The sequence below is a fragment of the Colletes gigas genome, unplaced genomic scaffold, assembly GCF_013123115.1.
Source record: "Colletes gigas isolate AHSC1104 unplaced genomic scaffold, ASM1312311v1 Colletes_gigas_Sc00007, whole genome shotgun sequence".
Lineage (NCBI taxonomy): Eukaryota > Metazoa > Arthropoda > Insecta > Hymenoptera > Colletidae > Colletes > Colletes gigas.
The window spans coordinates 3,700,247-3,715,820 of NW_025106636.1; the positions used below are offsets into that span (position 1 = coordinate 3,700,247).

The window sequence follows — 15,574 nt, forward strand, 5'->3', positions numbered from 1 at the left end:
CAGAGGGCTGCAAATGGATTCTGATTCTCACTGTATATTGTACATTGAAACTATATGACAAAAAAAAAGTGTATATCATTCGATGATAGGAAAATGTTATTGTTGACTAATATTATGATAATAATAGAGATTAGAAACAATAATTAAATAATGATGTTTTTGACATAAGAATGTTTAAACAAAAATTAAAGATTTCCTTCTTTATTTAGCAACACGTTTTCGTCACCTTGACAATAAATAAACACGAATTATTATTGATCTGTCGCTTTCAACGTCCTAAAACGACTTTATTGTGAACTTATCGTTCTAAAACATGTCCGACCTGGCGAAAAATTTATTAACGCAATATTATGGATTCGGTTCGGAAACGACAGGCAAGAAATTTCTATCTATACACAAATCTGTCGAAGATGCAAAGAACGAAGAAGAGAAACAGGTCTCCGAGCAAATTTCTTTAACCACGAACGAAGAAAATGTGTCTGAAGATGAATCTCAAGTAATAACGATTGTTATTTATGACTTTTACAAGCTTCTGTACTTGTCATTGCACGATTGATAAAATGTAATTTGTTCACTTACCTATTGCACCCTTTGGTTTCTGTAAATTAATAATCGTTAACCGAATTGCAAAAACTGAATTAATGAAAATAATTCATGCTCGTAGGACGACATTGCCCGAAAATTTAGTACAACGAGTGAATCGTATCGAAGGCCATCGCGGGTTTTTAATAATATAGAAGACGCATACGACTCTGATGAAAATTCGGACACGTTTGAAATTGATCTCGGACAAAATATTCTATGCAACGTTTCCGAAAACACGCTACGTTCTGCGCCACACGAATTATCAAGTACAATTCCAGCTACGGAAACCAGAGGAAACGACTCGAAGGACGCGACCGGAAGCGACTCGAGTTTAACATTCGTCGAAGACATTTCCCGGGACAATGCTTCGGACGTTTCTGGCGCGACGCTTAAAAAATCGCAGAAATCTTCGAAAACCAGTACACCTCTACCACCAATATCGAAGAAAAAACCTGTCTGCAACGAAATATTTGCAGATTTTTCCAACACTGGTTTGACACAATTTCCTAATGAAATATTGCACAGGTTTTCGCAATTAAGGGTACATGGCATTTTCAAGTAATTTTACAAAACTGATCCTGCGATTTGCACAATTTGTTTTTCTATTAACCACTATTGATCTGAAAATATTTTGTGATTTTAGATGTTGTATATGGCGGATAATAGTCTGACTATACTCCCCGATGAAGTTTTCAGATCTTTGAGATACTTACAGTGGTTAGACATCAGAAATAATCAACTTTTATCGCTACCGAATAGTATTGAATCGCATCCGTGTATAGAAACGCTTCTTCTTCAGGGGAATAAAATAGTGGAATTACCATTGGAACTTTGTAGGTTTTATTAAATCGAAGAGTACAATAAAGACATTTAATGCTGAATAGATATATTTAGAACTAAATAATTATTTGAATCGGCTGAAAAAAAAATTATTAAAAAATTGACGTTCAAAAATAGCAAACATTCTGTTTTCCTATGTTCCAGGCACTCTGTCGAACCTAAAAACTCTCCAAGTGACACAAAATCCTCTCACAGTGCCACCAAAAGATATAGTGGTTTTGGGGTTTAAAGAGATTTTGAAATTTTTGACAATCGAATGGAATAAAACATACCCTGAACGCCAAGTGGAAGTCAAGGAAAGTGAGTATTATTATTGGTGCTTAGAACGTTTGAAAACGCAGAATACAGTAAAATTTTTAATTTCTACTTCAGGCAAAATCGAGCCAAAACTTTCAACAATCCTCTGTTATCAGTCCCCCAGAAAGAGCAAGAAAAAAGTCACACCATACAAGAACACAGTTCGAAATAAAATTGTATCCACCAGAGAAAAACGCAAGTCTTACAAGCCCAGTAACAGGTACTATGATAAAAAATCCGCTTCTTCAACGAACATCAATTATATATTTAAAAGAAAATCAACAGATCTTTGCGACTCCTGCTTAAATAAAACGATTGATCCAGAAACGAGCGAAAGACAAAGCAATACGCGCGAGAACACAAAGTATGGTTGTTCGAGAACAGTAAACAGTAAAACTTGCGTTCGTACTGAAATTAATAACACGAATAATAAGATTTTACGATTAATGGATCCGTCCCCGAGATCCCTTTACGTGAGACAAAATGTAAAGATTCTGAAAACTTATGCTAAATCGTTAGAAAAAGAGTGTAGACTCAAGTTCTCCAGCGCTAAACTTGAACGTGTTCCCCCGAAAATAGAAACTAAATTTTTGGCAGAAAACAATGAAAAATATAACAGTACAGAAAATATCGACCAAATTTTTGATATTATCACTAACGATAGGAAGAGATTTAAGTTGCACGCGTTGAGATTAGAAAATCCAGATTGGATGTTGTCGTGTTTAGAAAATTATATAGGGATAGTGAAGTAGGTCTGTTATGTTTGTATACGTAGTCAAGAAATCTTTTATGTTTTGCGATTAATTCAGGTGTGAAAATAAGGGTGAAAATACTTCGATGGAACATCGCTTGTTATTAGCTTCAAAAATAAAAGAATTATTTAACACACAAGCATCGTTACTTCAAAAATTAAAGTAAGAGTTTCTATATTCTAAATATTAGATGCAAAGCACGATTATTTGAGCAGATTCGATTGTTTAGGGATCAAACTGTTCTGAAAGAGTGGAGGCGCGACAGAAGAAGTTTTAACATAGCTATGGAAAAAGCGATGAAACGAAACGAAGGTACAATATATCGAATTTCACTGTGTTTATCCTATTATTAAGTAAAATATTTATTCGATAGACGATATTCCTTTTGGTTTCGATCCGGAGGATTATGCTTCTATATTCAAACAAAAATCTAAATCTAAGAAATGCAGACAGAGATTCTTTCCACCCGAGTGAGTGAGGAATTTTTAAGTTTTGTGTAAAAAATTTATACAAAAAAAAAATGTAATTGAATCGTTCGTTTCTTGTAGAAATATTAACAAGAAAATTAGCGACATATTAGAATCCATGAATCGGCTAAAAATAGAAAATGGTGATGGAGCAACTCCTAGAACCAAACAAAACTTGCTGGAAAAAGAAATAGAGAAGGTGCTCGATACAATAATTTTAGTGAATATAAAAAACAGTCGTTACAGTAAGAAAGTACGTTTCACGAAACATATCGAGTTCATGCAATTTCCTTCAAATTTCAGATATTACAATGCCAAACTGAAATTCAGAATTTGCAAAAGTACAACGACGTTGCAACGGTACATCTGAAAAATTGAACAAAGTCTATCAGCTATTCCTGCGAAAATCATTGTTTGCGTTGCAGCACAGCCGCTCTATTCAATTTCGATCACGCCAAAAGTATCAGTCTTGACATATTTATTTAAATAAATCAGTAGTAATCACATATCGTTCCATAGTGTTAACTACACATACATCACTTACAAATACACGACGAGATAACTGGAAACATCACTGTGCACGCATCGTAAGATTCCAAGATGGATGGGGAACATAAATATTAAACAGTTTGTCACTTTACAAAAGAGATGTGCACAAAATCATTTGCATTAACCCTCTACAACCCAAATTATATTTCGTTTCTGATAAGACACTGATAACTGTATTTCTCAAACTTTTGCTTTAAAATAAAAATAACGAGACAACACGGGGTTATAAAGGGTTAACTGAATCCTTTGTGAAGATGTATCAACGTACTTTCCACCAGATAAACGTGGTTCTAAACAAATCTTAATAACAATTCATTGTGCACTCATCCTAGGAAAGTTTCTTTGACGATGAGACATACTATAGTCTTAATAGCTGTGAAAAAAGTTGTAAAAACTTGTTGGATACAAATTTTATTCGAACGTTGGGTCCAATTCCGTAGTTCTCCTTTCCTATAGTAATACAAAAGAGAAACAGTTATACGTGTGTTCCTAAAAAACTAAGGAGAAAATCCAATTTTTCTAGATGATTTCTTCGTTTTATTAAATGGTACTGGAAACAGAAATTTCTTTTTCAAACACTTGGTTACACTCGCGAAGACTTATAGTGTGCCCCATTTGTGAAAGAATATTAATAAGTCTGCAAAAAGGACGGAAATTATAAAGAATGCTTTCCAGTATTCCCGTCAGGACAGCTTCCCTCTGTTCGATCGTCGTAAAAGCGCGGTTTAAGAGTATAAAAATCCTATAAAGTGGTAATCCGAATTAAAATCGATCCGAGTTACGCGAATGGTTTTCGCGACGATCGAACGCCCCGCGATTTTCTCGTTCATGGCACTACATCGAACCCTAGCACGATTCTGTTTCGAGCAGAATGAAAAGATCACGCCACAGTCCGCAATACATCTGTCTGTTATAATAGTACTGATAATAGTTATAAGGCAAATATCTATGATCTCCATTTTTATTTCATTTCTTCTGTTGCATGAGTGCGTGTGAGCGTCTTCTCCAACTGATTTCTGTACATTTGATACACTGTCGCATAAAAGATAGTACGGGCAACTAATTCGTTAGTATTTAATCAGCAACGTAGCGATCTAATTGTTATAAACTCGTTACTAATTTATAATTACCGTTCTCTCCAGAACGTGGACAATTTTGCATGCTTTTCACCCGTGACTCGGTTACCGACGATTGTGACAAACAATTATTATCATTAAAATAAACGATCTCATAAAAAAAAAAAGAACTCATCTTATTCAGATTACGATTAATTAACTGTTCCGATACATTTGGACGCTAATGAAATAATGAATATCTTCTAAACAATTCTACATATCGTATCTTGTGGTGGTATATACACAGAAATGTCTATGTATTGCAAGCGTGGAGCCAATCTGCGCGATTAGGAGCAATAATATTAAAGGCGATACATTGAACGTAAAAAGGCCTCGTGGGTAGGCGTACCGAGGACAAAGTATGTACACCTCGTAGTGAAAATTTTACTACGAAGCGATAAGATACCTGTGGGATCAGGTAATGCTTTCTCGGGAACACGGATAAAAAAAAAAAATTAAAACAAAAAACACCTTCGTCGCAATTCTTGTGGCGTCAGTGTCACGATAAGAAAATATCTTTCAACCGGTTAAAAAAGCTTCGACAATTTATCGTCTGAACACGCATACTGGCATTACTTTTTATCCACCATACATCATTCAACACGTTATATACATTTTCTTTTCAAGAAAACTTCCTATTAATACACAAGCATACCGGGTATACGGAAGTTCCATAGCGTTGTAACACACAAATGCAAATTTATAAAATAAACAGATTCCTCTTTTTTTTCTCCATTCTGTGACGATTCGCTCCGTTGATGCTCATTATTGCACATTTTACACTTTCACGTTCTTTCTCTCTACTCGGGGGACGCGGACGTCGCCGCCATTTAATTTATATATACATTGCATGTACGCGTATATCGTTAAAACACAGTTGGGTGATTTTATAATTTAAGAAGGCAGACATTCTGGGTTACGGATCTCGGAAAGCAATTACGAATCATCGAGGATCGTATGACGTGAAATCTGCCTATGTTATCTCTCGTATTCCCATAGAAAGGTATCGATTTCTTCGACCAAATAATCTCCCGTCCATTGTACAAAAAACACATAATGGACAGAAATACTCTTAGATTATTTTAGAAATAAATAATTTCTATGCGCTTCTAAGTCACAGAGAAGCCTTCTTCGACGACGGGCCGAGCAAGTATACTTTATTCACAAATAACACTGGTGTACTCACTCTTTGTTAGAAGCTTCTACACATTGTTTTGATACCTGGATGCTCCTCGTGCGCCGGGTTCAAATCGACGAAGCCTAATTTACTGTAAAACTCGTGCGATTCCTTCTCCGTGCACGACATCGTGGTGTGTACACCGAAGGAACCTGAAACCATCGTCAGAGAAAAGGATTCTCAATTATAATTCTGCTTCTCGCGACGCCATTTCAGTTTTCATTCGAGAATTATTCACCGTTTGCTCTCAGAGCGGCGAGAATACAGGTGATTAGTCTTTTAGGGACCGACTGGTCCGTCACGCTTGGTAATACTGCGCAGAAAAGTTTCGACGGATGCTGCCTACACAATTGTTCGGACACGTTTGGGTTAAACGAATGGAAATACCGTATCGCGTCCTAAAATCAAAGTACAGAAGTTGATAATAAATGAACAGTCGATTCTTTATCCTGTTTTTCTTTTCTTGGCCTTTTCAATAGCAGAGAATTACTTAAATCTGATACCTGAACATTCTGTGGCAAATCATTTATGTTGTCGTCTAACGGGTACTTCATACACAATTCAGGAATTACGGAAACAGCCATTTTTTGTTTGAAAGTCTTTACATTCAAGGCTGCCAACGCGTAACCGACTATACCGGTTTCGTCTTCGACGACCATACACATTTCTGGACTCAGTGTTAAGAAACCGCCGAGGAATCTGCATTAAAAATGAAATGTATCAAAAACGTTTGGAGAATTCTATTTTTATAAAATAGAAAATTATCAGTATCGTTATGAATGCAACGCGTATATTTTAAATTTATTGCACTTTTATACCTATCCACTACTGCAGACGGCATCGTACAGCCACAGATTTTATTGCACACAGAGTAAACCGCTTCTTCGTCGCTTGCTATGTAGGGTCTAATCGTATAGATTTTACTACTGGGCACTTCCGGTGCTTTGTAAACGAACAAATCATTACCGCTGTCTACAGGTATTAATCTCTGTAAAAAAGTAAAAAATTTGTATCGTCGTGCCTGTTGAAACGATTAAATACAATAAACGCACCTGTAAATCAGCTGTTAGTCCTCCGCGGAATACCCATGGCTCTTGATCCCCACTCATGAACGTTTCTTTCCAACCATTCGAGAACCCTATCCCGGGACACAGTATTTGGGCTTAATAAACGGTGAAATACAGGGCTTATGTGCGCGCGATAATGCGGTTTATGAAATTAATGAAATGGTCTCCACTGTTCTGAGCACTAATTTTGCTTAAATTTTTAACATGCATAAAGTACAGTTCGATCGATGGCGCTCAATGTTTCTTTACTTCGCCTCGCTCTAAATACATTACTGTACGAGATCGATATAATCGTACTGCGAAATAAAGAAATCCATCCGTATCGAATAACTACGGTGCATCATTTTATCGACTAAGTGAAATTACATTTAACACACACACACATGTTCGAAACGAATCGACTGTATATCGAGCAATTTTTAAATAAAAGAAACACCGCGAGAAACGATCGATTACTGATTTCCAGCGTTCAACGATTAATTATTGATTATCGAGGCGAACACAACGAAAATTTACTAACGAATGTTGCACCAAAGTTCGCGCAGTGATAAATTTTCGGTTATGGGAGGGAAAATGGGATTGGTGAGAGGGTAATCCAGTTTGCCAAAATGCGCCTGAAATAAAACTCCTACTACTCCTGAAAAGAACATTGTTTCTGGAACTAAAAGAAATTAGTACAGGCAAGTTGGCAAAAGGAGGATGTTTCACTGGTCGTTCACAAGTCATGAAAGATGCTTTCTCGAAAACAAAAACACGATTTCGCAGAACCGTTACGCGTTATTGGAAATAATAAAATACATTCGTGGACTCTGAAAAATAACTTTTTTTTTCAAAAAAAAAAAAAAAAAAAAAAGCGTACAACGTACAACTTTTGTTGGATTGTGTCTGACCAGTACAATATTCAGGAGAAACTCTCAGCAGTTCATAATATTGTGTCCTAGCTTTGCCAATTTTGTAAATGCTGTAGATGGAGCTACTTTGTATGCAAAAATTATACGTGGACAGTTTTATGTCAATTGATAAATAGAGATGAATGTTATAGAGTAAAATTTTAAGTAAAAATATATATACACAAATTGTTCTGTATGTACAAAATTTGTGTGTATATGTTATCGTAATTTTTGCAAAATAAGAAAGTATTTCCATCCGGTTGCAAACTATATTATGTGTAAAAGGTATTTGTGTTGAATTTGTGTCGAGTACACATAGATCCTTCAAGGCATCAGAACGCTGCTTCTACGCGCAAATCTCTTGCTTGTTATTAATTATAATATTTTTTTTTACAAAGCTTCAAACGCAAACTGATAGTATGCGACTGTCTTCGCTGGTTTGAAGCTTTGTGAATCGCGCGCTGTTTTTTTTTTTTTGTTGGATTACTCAGACTGGTGAATTGCATACATGTGTAGCTGCCCTGGGTAAACGTTGTCATCGTCGACGGGAATCTGCCAAACGCTATCAACAAGACAGAAAACACAGAAATGGACGTTAGTCAATGAATTGAAGGGGTGTACTGTTCCTCATACACTCATACTGCTGGCAAAAACTATTCGCTGCAAGAATTATTTTCCTCTACACGTGTGACATTCTTTATCCAACGTTACAGCACGTGAAATCACTGTTATATAATTCCAATGCAACGAATACATTTCTGCCAAACAATCTGCGAAAGAAAGTCAACCAATATGTTAATAGCTGGCACAAGGTTATCTAAAACACAGTATTTGTTCGGGTCCACATTGATGCTGTTAAATAGTTTCCCAAGAAAGTCTTTGCTACGGAAAATTGTTTCGCCGAATACGGTAGTTCCTCGCTTCAAGACAAAAGATCGGGTCCGACAGCCGCCTTGAATCGAGGGTGGGAATAGAATTCTATTTCGAGGCGTAGCTCATCATTTTTAATATTTTTCATTATATCTTTATGAGAATATTATTAATGAATTGCAAAGATTTTGTCGATGACAATTCAAACACAACTTTGTTCAGAGATGCCTGCATTTACACGAGTCATGTTTGGACTCATTTTCATCAGAAAAACCTCATCGATCTACCATACGAAGATGTAACGAAGAATATAAAAATTTTTCGTCAAAGCAGTTTTATCATTTAAAAAAGAAAAAGAAAATGGCGGAGGGTGATTCCGTGCTTTACTGCCGGGGGAAAAAATTCAATCTTGAAGCGAAGAACTACTGTATCGCGCCAGAAAGCCACATCAATTCTCCTTATTCTTGTAATGCGCATATATTTACAATTTTTTTAGAATCAAGTTTGCTATTAAAAGGTACAAAGAAAAGGACGAGAAGTGCTGTGACTCGCTTCATTTGCCAACAGAATCATAAATAGGAAGCCGTCAGTCGACAAACAAGAAAATCATTTCATAAAAAGGTTTGTATGCAGTCGAACATAAAAAGCCTAATTATTGGTTTTTTTCGGTGTTGAATGAGTTATTTTCTGTTTCAGTTTTGTATAAGGGATCATGTATTTTGCAATTGTACAATAGTATCTGCCGGAAATACGAATGTACCAAGAAAATTCAAACAGCAAGTACATCTCATGGTATTAACTCATTCTGATTTTGACTTACGGCAACCCGTGTTCGTTCGTATCGCGCGCCACGCGGTACATTTGATTCTAAAGCGCAGAAACAAATGTACAAATGCGATTCCACAGATATGCGATCTATGAAATATTTCAGCTCCAACTATTACTGATCATTGTTCACTTCTTAAGTGTTTTTAAGCACTAAAATTTCTACGACCAACGAAAATAACAGAAATCATTCGATCTTTTAACTGATTTTCCTTTTTTTAAAAGTGTAACTTGATTGTTGTGCTGTATTATAATTTAGTGTGCTAATTTATGTTTCAGAAACGATGTTTCTTACTTAATCCTCATTCGGAGAAACAAAATAATATTCAAATTTTCTAATAATTGCATTCGTAAAGAGTATCTATAGTGAACAACACATTAAATTCATGTATAAATAAGTTAACAAGTTATCAGTAATTTTCGGAATTAGTAGTTTATGTTTTTTGCGTGTTTTATGATTGTATGAATGATATCATTTTACATGGAAGTGCAGAGCGATATCTGTGCACGTTATTAAAAAATGTTGAACATTTTCCGATATTGGATACAAAACCATGTATTCAATACAGAATAAATACAAATTCTATAAAAGTATTTTCAATTTTTGGACATAAATTTATATTAGATATAAGAATATCTTCGTCGATAAGATATATACATTTTACATAAAAACACAGCTTCCTTGTAAAATGACTAAATGAGTGAATTAAAAAAAAGAATAGAACATTACACTTACCAATACTCGAGACACTTTTGTTCTGAAATATAAGTATAGGTAGTAAATTATAGTACTTTTGAGAAAAATTAATAACAGCACTCATCTGTAGCACAACAAATACAACTCTCTACTAGTCCAGATAATGAAAAAAATTAAATAAAAAAAAAAATTAAAAATTGTTAGCATTTCGAAAACCGATATGAATAATTTTTGTTTTATCGATCATTGTACCAGCATACTAGCATCTTGAGTGAACTTTCTTTGTATACTTTACTATTACTGTTTTTACGTGGTTCATAATTACACGAACAAATGATGTAAGGGATTATGTGATATTAAAGATGGCATCACAATTACAATTCTACGTCTGAAGTTTTCGAACTATTTTCTACATGGATCGAAGCACCTTAATGTTTCTTTTTAAAGATACGTATTAAAATATAGCAAGATACTGTTAAATGTGTTTAGTTCATTATATAAGTAACAATGCAACTTACCCAACCATTTCACGTAACTGTTCAAGAGAGATACAACCCCTCTCATATCCCACACATACGAATACAGATCATATAGCAACTCACGATTATTACAATATGTAAGCCGTTGAAATAATCTATTTACAGCATTGCACATGTCGTTTAATTTAGCCGCGCGCGCGTGCCATTCTTCGATCTGAAATTTCCATAGGAAAAATTTCGATATCGACGCCTTCAGAATGGATATTTACATCTCGAGTCGCGTTTCCATTTACGCGCACACTTTACTTTAAATATAAAATAAGGGCAGTACTTACATTGGATTGCGACACAGCCTCGTCCTCTTTCACTTTTCTCATGACAACGTGAGCGTTGCTTTTCAACCAATTAAATTCTTGTAGCAATTGAATACCTTGACCACCGTGTTCGAACGGCAGATAAAAGAGATCGCACAGTAACGATAAATCCTCTTGCCTCAATCGTTTGTCAGCGTCGATGGAATCCGGAGACTCCTGATCAGCGTGATCGGTCGCGTCATGATTCTCACTGTCGTTCTCAACGATCATTTGAGTACCATTTACTACGGGAGAAGTACTGTCTACTTCTACTTGCATGCTGCCGGAAGCTTCACTGCACGTCTGTAAAACAAAATCACAACATTATATATAAATATAATTATTATTACTATTGATATCCGAGACTTACCGAAGTATTTTCTATCATAACATAGTCTTCCGTGTGAATCTTGGCCGCGTGCGCCGGAGAATTGTTAGGCGTTGTGTTGCAATCCATCGGTTCTATGGACGACAAAGTGTTCGAAGCTGTGACGTGTTCGACGCTGGTCGAAATCGTTGGAATAATGGGCTCGCTAATAACGGCTGTGTCGGATACTAAAGAATTCATAACTGGACCAGAAGGTGGCACAAAATTGTCACTGGACGTCACGTTCGAACAAACTTCAGCCAACGCTTGAAGGTGAGTGGATGTTGTTATTGGCGCTGGCGTCGAGGAAACAGTAGTCGTCGTTGTCGACGTGAGACTCATACATGTATTCACGGAAGGAATTATGGGAATTGGGATTGTCGGAGCGACACATGGTTGTGGTTTTGCTATGACGCCCCATACGGCTTTCTTTTTGTTAAATTCTTGTAACCAATCGTTAATGGCATTTTTTAGAGCGTGTCGAGGATGATACATATTCGGAGACATCGTGGAAGGGACATCTTCGCCGATCAAGCCGTCCTCCGTTTCAGTTTCTAGCCTTATGTCGGCAGAATCGTCTGGAAAGTGCGTAATAAACAATAAGCTAATTCGATCTTAACATATTACAATATCAGACGGGATTAAATACTTACTCAAGGTTAGATCTCTCTTTCCATCGATGTTACATTTGCTCCACTGTGCCAATGTATGAATTGCTACGAAATTTGCTCCATATTCACAGTTAGGGTTCGTCAGAACGCCTCTCAATTTGGGAATCAAATCGGGAGATCGGCCGGAATATGGCCCTAAGAATACCCTTTTTTGATCATAATCATTGGCGTGTAAATTGTCCCATATAACCGGTGGCCTCCTCAAAACCTCGGTAATTTCCTCGATGGATTCAACGGTCAAAAGTCTTGATATTACTTTAGGACCGGTCCACATTATATCAATTTCCTGAGCCAATTTGCTTCCAAGTGTATTGAGATATTCTGAGGATGCTACATTTGGCATTGCACGCGTAGCACAATATTGTGTCGGGCACAAAAGGAATGTAGGTTGACCAAGGTGTTGAAATATATCGTTTGTAACAGAAACCTGTTAACCAAATGTTGCAATTAATTATCAAAAAAAATATTCCACGGCTGACACACGGACCAAAATATTTGATACATACTTGTGCATGAGCAAACGACTGAAACACTTCTTTGTCCGCTTCGCTCATCTCTGGCTCTATATCGTCGAACAACAATGCGAAGGCAGTACAACCAAACTGGCTAACTTGCTCCAATTTTCTTTTTAATATGGTAACTTCTTTTGTGCTCGAGTAAGTGATATCCAAGCCTGGCGACAGAGCATAATAAAACGTAATACCGCATTCTCTAGCAGCTGTTATCAGCCCCGTTAAATGTTCTGCTTCCTCCACTGTGTACAAATCTCTCCAATACGCGCGATGTTTATAATCATCTTTTGGCGCGTACAAATAGGAGTCCATTCCCCATTTTTTCAGTCTGAAAACCATTTAATAAAACATCTCGATACGATCGAATCAAGATTTCGACACGGCACGCGTACGCGCTCAAAATTATGGTGATATACTTACTTTTGAAACAGGTCCTTCCTTTGTTCGGTGGTCCAAGGCCGGCCGTAAAAACCTGCAATAGCAAAATTTATTTTTTATGGGAACAACACGAGCTATTGTAACTAACATCGCGTTCCATTCGTTCCCCCTCCTACGCGTAGCCGTCGCGAACGATGACCATATACGTATGTTTCGTGTCGTTCGATCTTCTGTTTACGCACCTTCGACGACGCCACAGATGAAATTCCCGTTTTTCATATTTAAATTCGCGGCTCCATTTGTCTCCGCCATTGCGGGCCACAGGAGACACGTTTGTTTAGTATCGGACCACGAAAATGGCTAGAAGAGTTGTCGGCTGCAAAATGCTGTCGTTTCCCCGAGATACGCAGGATACCAGAATCAACGTTGCCTTCCTCGCGGCACAACTCTTTCGAGCAAATGTCACGACAGCATTACTCGTGTTCTCAATCGAGGAGAGAATTCACTCAGAACTGTACGATATCGAAGGAACAAAAATACCGTTTCCTGTATTTGACACAGACTGCAGTACTACACCCACCATCACCCGCTGCCCTGGTCGATACTGAACGATGTCTCGAGTCTCGATCCCATCGACTGCACACAAAGCGATTAACGGAAAGATCCGTTGGATCGTGGCGCCATCTACGTTTCGAATCGAGGTTACGGTTTCAAACGCGAGCTCCTCGTCGTCAGGATCGCGCGGGAAAGTAGTTTTAACAAATTGTCGATTTCGTCGAATGTACGAGCACGTTTTAGGTCGAAAGCAAGTAGCTACAATAGGACGTGTTATTCCTTTCGGACAATCTGTTTGGACCAGTAAATAAATTGTTGGTGGAGAGTGAAAAGGAAAGTTAGAAATGTTTTGACAAGATATTTTCTTCTTGGTGTCTTCGTCACTCCCACGATGTTTTCCTGAAACAAAAACTCATATCCAATAAAATATATAACTCATATAAAACAAATAAATATGAAAAAATATTTCTTCTTGGTGTCTTGATTGATCCCACGATGTTTCCCTGAAACATAAATCAGACAATAAATAAAATTGTACAAAGAAACTAACTACATCAAGCTACTTCAAACTACAATAGAGTGGCACGTATGGGGATGAAGTTAGACGTTTTAAATATCGCAACACTACGGGGCAACAACGCGATAAATCAACAATCGCAACGCTAATTTATAATAGAAAAAATTCCAAACGCGACTTGTAAGAATAAAACCAACCGCGAATGGTAATTATTCGCAACACTACCCTGAAAAGCAAACGCGAAAAATAGTAATTCGCAACTCTAATTCGCAATCGCGTTTACTAAAAATTCGCAACGCTATTTTTAAAGCAAACGCCCGGTTCCTAGGTTTGCATAAAGACAATCACGAATCGTATTTATTCGCAGCACTGATATATCAACGCGATAAATATTTGTTCGCAACTCTACGAGCAAACGCGAACATTGTATATTATTCGCAACTCTAACTTTAATCAGGGGCTATTGGTACATGTACATAGACATGTACTGGCCACAAAATAAACTAACTACTACTAGTACTACAATTGGGGTAGAATTTGGGCATTGAAAATATCGCAACGCTAAATAAAAAATCGCACGATTAATCAAGATCGCAACGCTAATTTATAACGTGAAAATTACAAACGCGGTTGACATTCATTATTATATATATATAAAAGAGTAAAAAAGCAACGCGAATCGTGATTGTTCGCAACACTACCCTGAAAAGCAAACGCGAAAAATAGTATTTCGCAACTCTACGAGCAATCACGTTTATCGATAATTCGCAACGCTATTTTTAAGCAAACATTCGGTACCTAAGTTTGCAAAAAACCAATCGCGAATCGTGACAAGGCGCAACGCTACCCTGAAAAGGAAACGCGAAAAACAGTGATTCGCAACTCTACAAGCAAACGCGATTATTGGATATTCGCAACTCTATGTATATCATAACCGCGAGTTATGGGGACGGATGGCTGGCATGTATGGTGCAATCATGTACCATCAGGTACATGCATACGTGAGCGAGTCAGAAAAATAAACTAACTACAACTACAGACGAGTTAAGTGACAAAGTAGTAACAGGAATGACTTTCCATTCTCATCCGAGGATGAAGATGAAAAGCCATTTGTTGCAGCCCACTCTTGAGACAGTTTGTCAGGGCCTCTTCGGCTCATCGAGAGCCTTTTCTTTCTTCGGCGGTCCTGCCGATGCCTGAAACTTACGAAAGACCGGGCTCGAGATTTCGTGCAATACGTAGTCTTCCAACAATATACGAATTGTTGGAAGAGCATACGTGGTCATCTCGAGCGGGACGAACGTTTCGAAAGGGACCTGATCCCGACCGCGAGCGCGAGAGAGCGACTTTAAGAGTCGCGCGATTCGAGGAGTCGAAAATAAAGCCGAAACAAACAGCACAAGTGCACCGTTTGAATCAGCAAGATTTCTACTCTCGAAATCGTAACTACAGGAACAAAACTGCCACGCGAACACGCGCCTACCCGAATTACTAATGTGGACAGTCCTGCCCTGACCCTACCTACTTAGGTTTAAACACACATACCAGAGAATAAGTTACCTACCTACCTAACCCTATATTTAAAAAATTGCAAAACTCAGTCTCTCAAAC

The 15,574-nt window shown here is 37.3% G+C and overlaps 1 protein-coding gene across 2 annotated transcripts; it reads right to left on the reverse strand.

Moving 5' to 3' along the window:
- Nucleotides 1–3,243: 3,243 nt before the first annotated feature.
- LOC122396249 (protein O-GlcNAcase) lies at nt 3,244–13,475 on the reverse strand. Of its 2 annotated transcripts, XM_043394468.1 has the most exons (13): nt 13,134–13,475; nt 12,934–12,985; nt 12,508–12,841; nt 11,984–12,428; nt 11,334–11,908; nt 10,946–11,266; nt 10,650–10,824; nt 8,248–8,301; nt 6,835–6,920; nt 6,601–6,770; nt 6,286–6,481; nt 6,021–6,180; nt 3,244–5,934 (listed from the first exon to the last, which is right to left on the reverse strand). In XM_043394468.1, the coding sequence occupies exons 1-13, from the start codon at nt 13,201–13,203 to the stop codon at nt 5,798–5,800; spliced, it is 2,775 nt and encodes a 924-aa protein (XP_043250403.1). In that variant the 5' UTR covers nt 13,204–13,475; the 3' UTR covers nt 3,244–5,797. The 2 variants fall into 2 exon arrangements, with proteins under 2 accessions (XP_043250403.1, XP_043250404.1); XM_043394469.1 differs by lacking the exon at nt 8,248–8,301.
- Nucleotides 13,476–15,574: the final 2,099 nt, after the last annotated feature.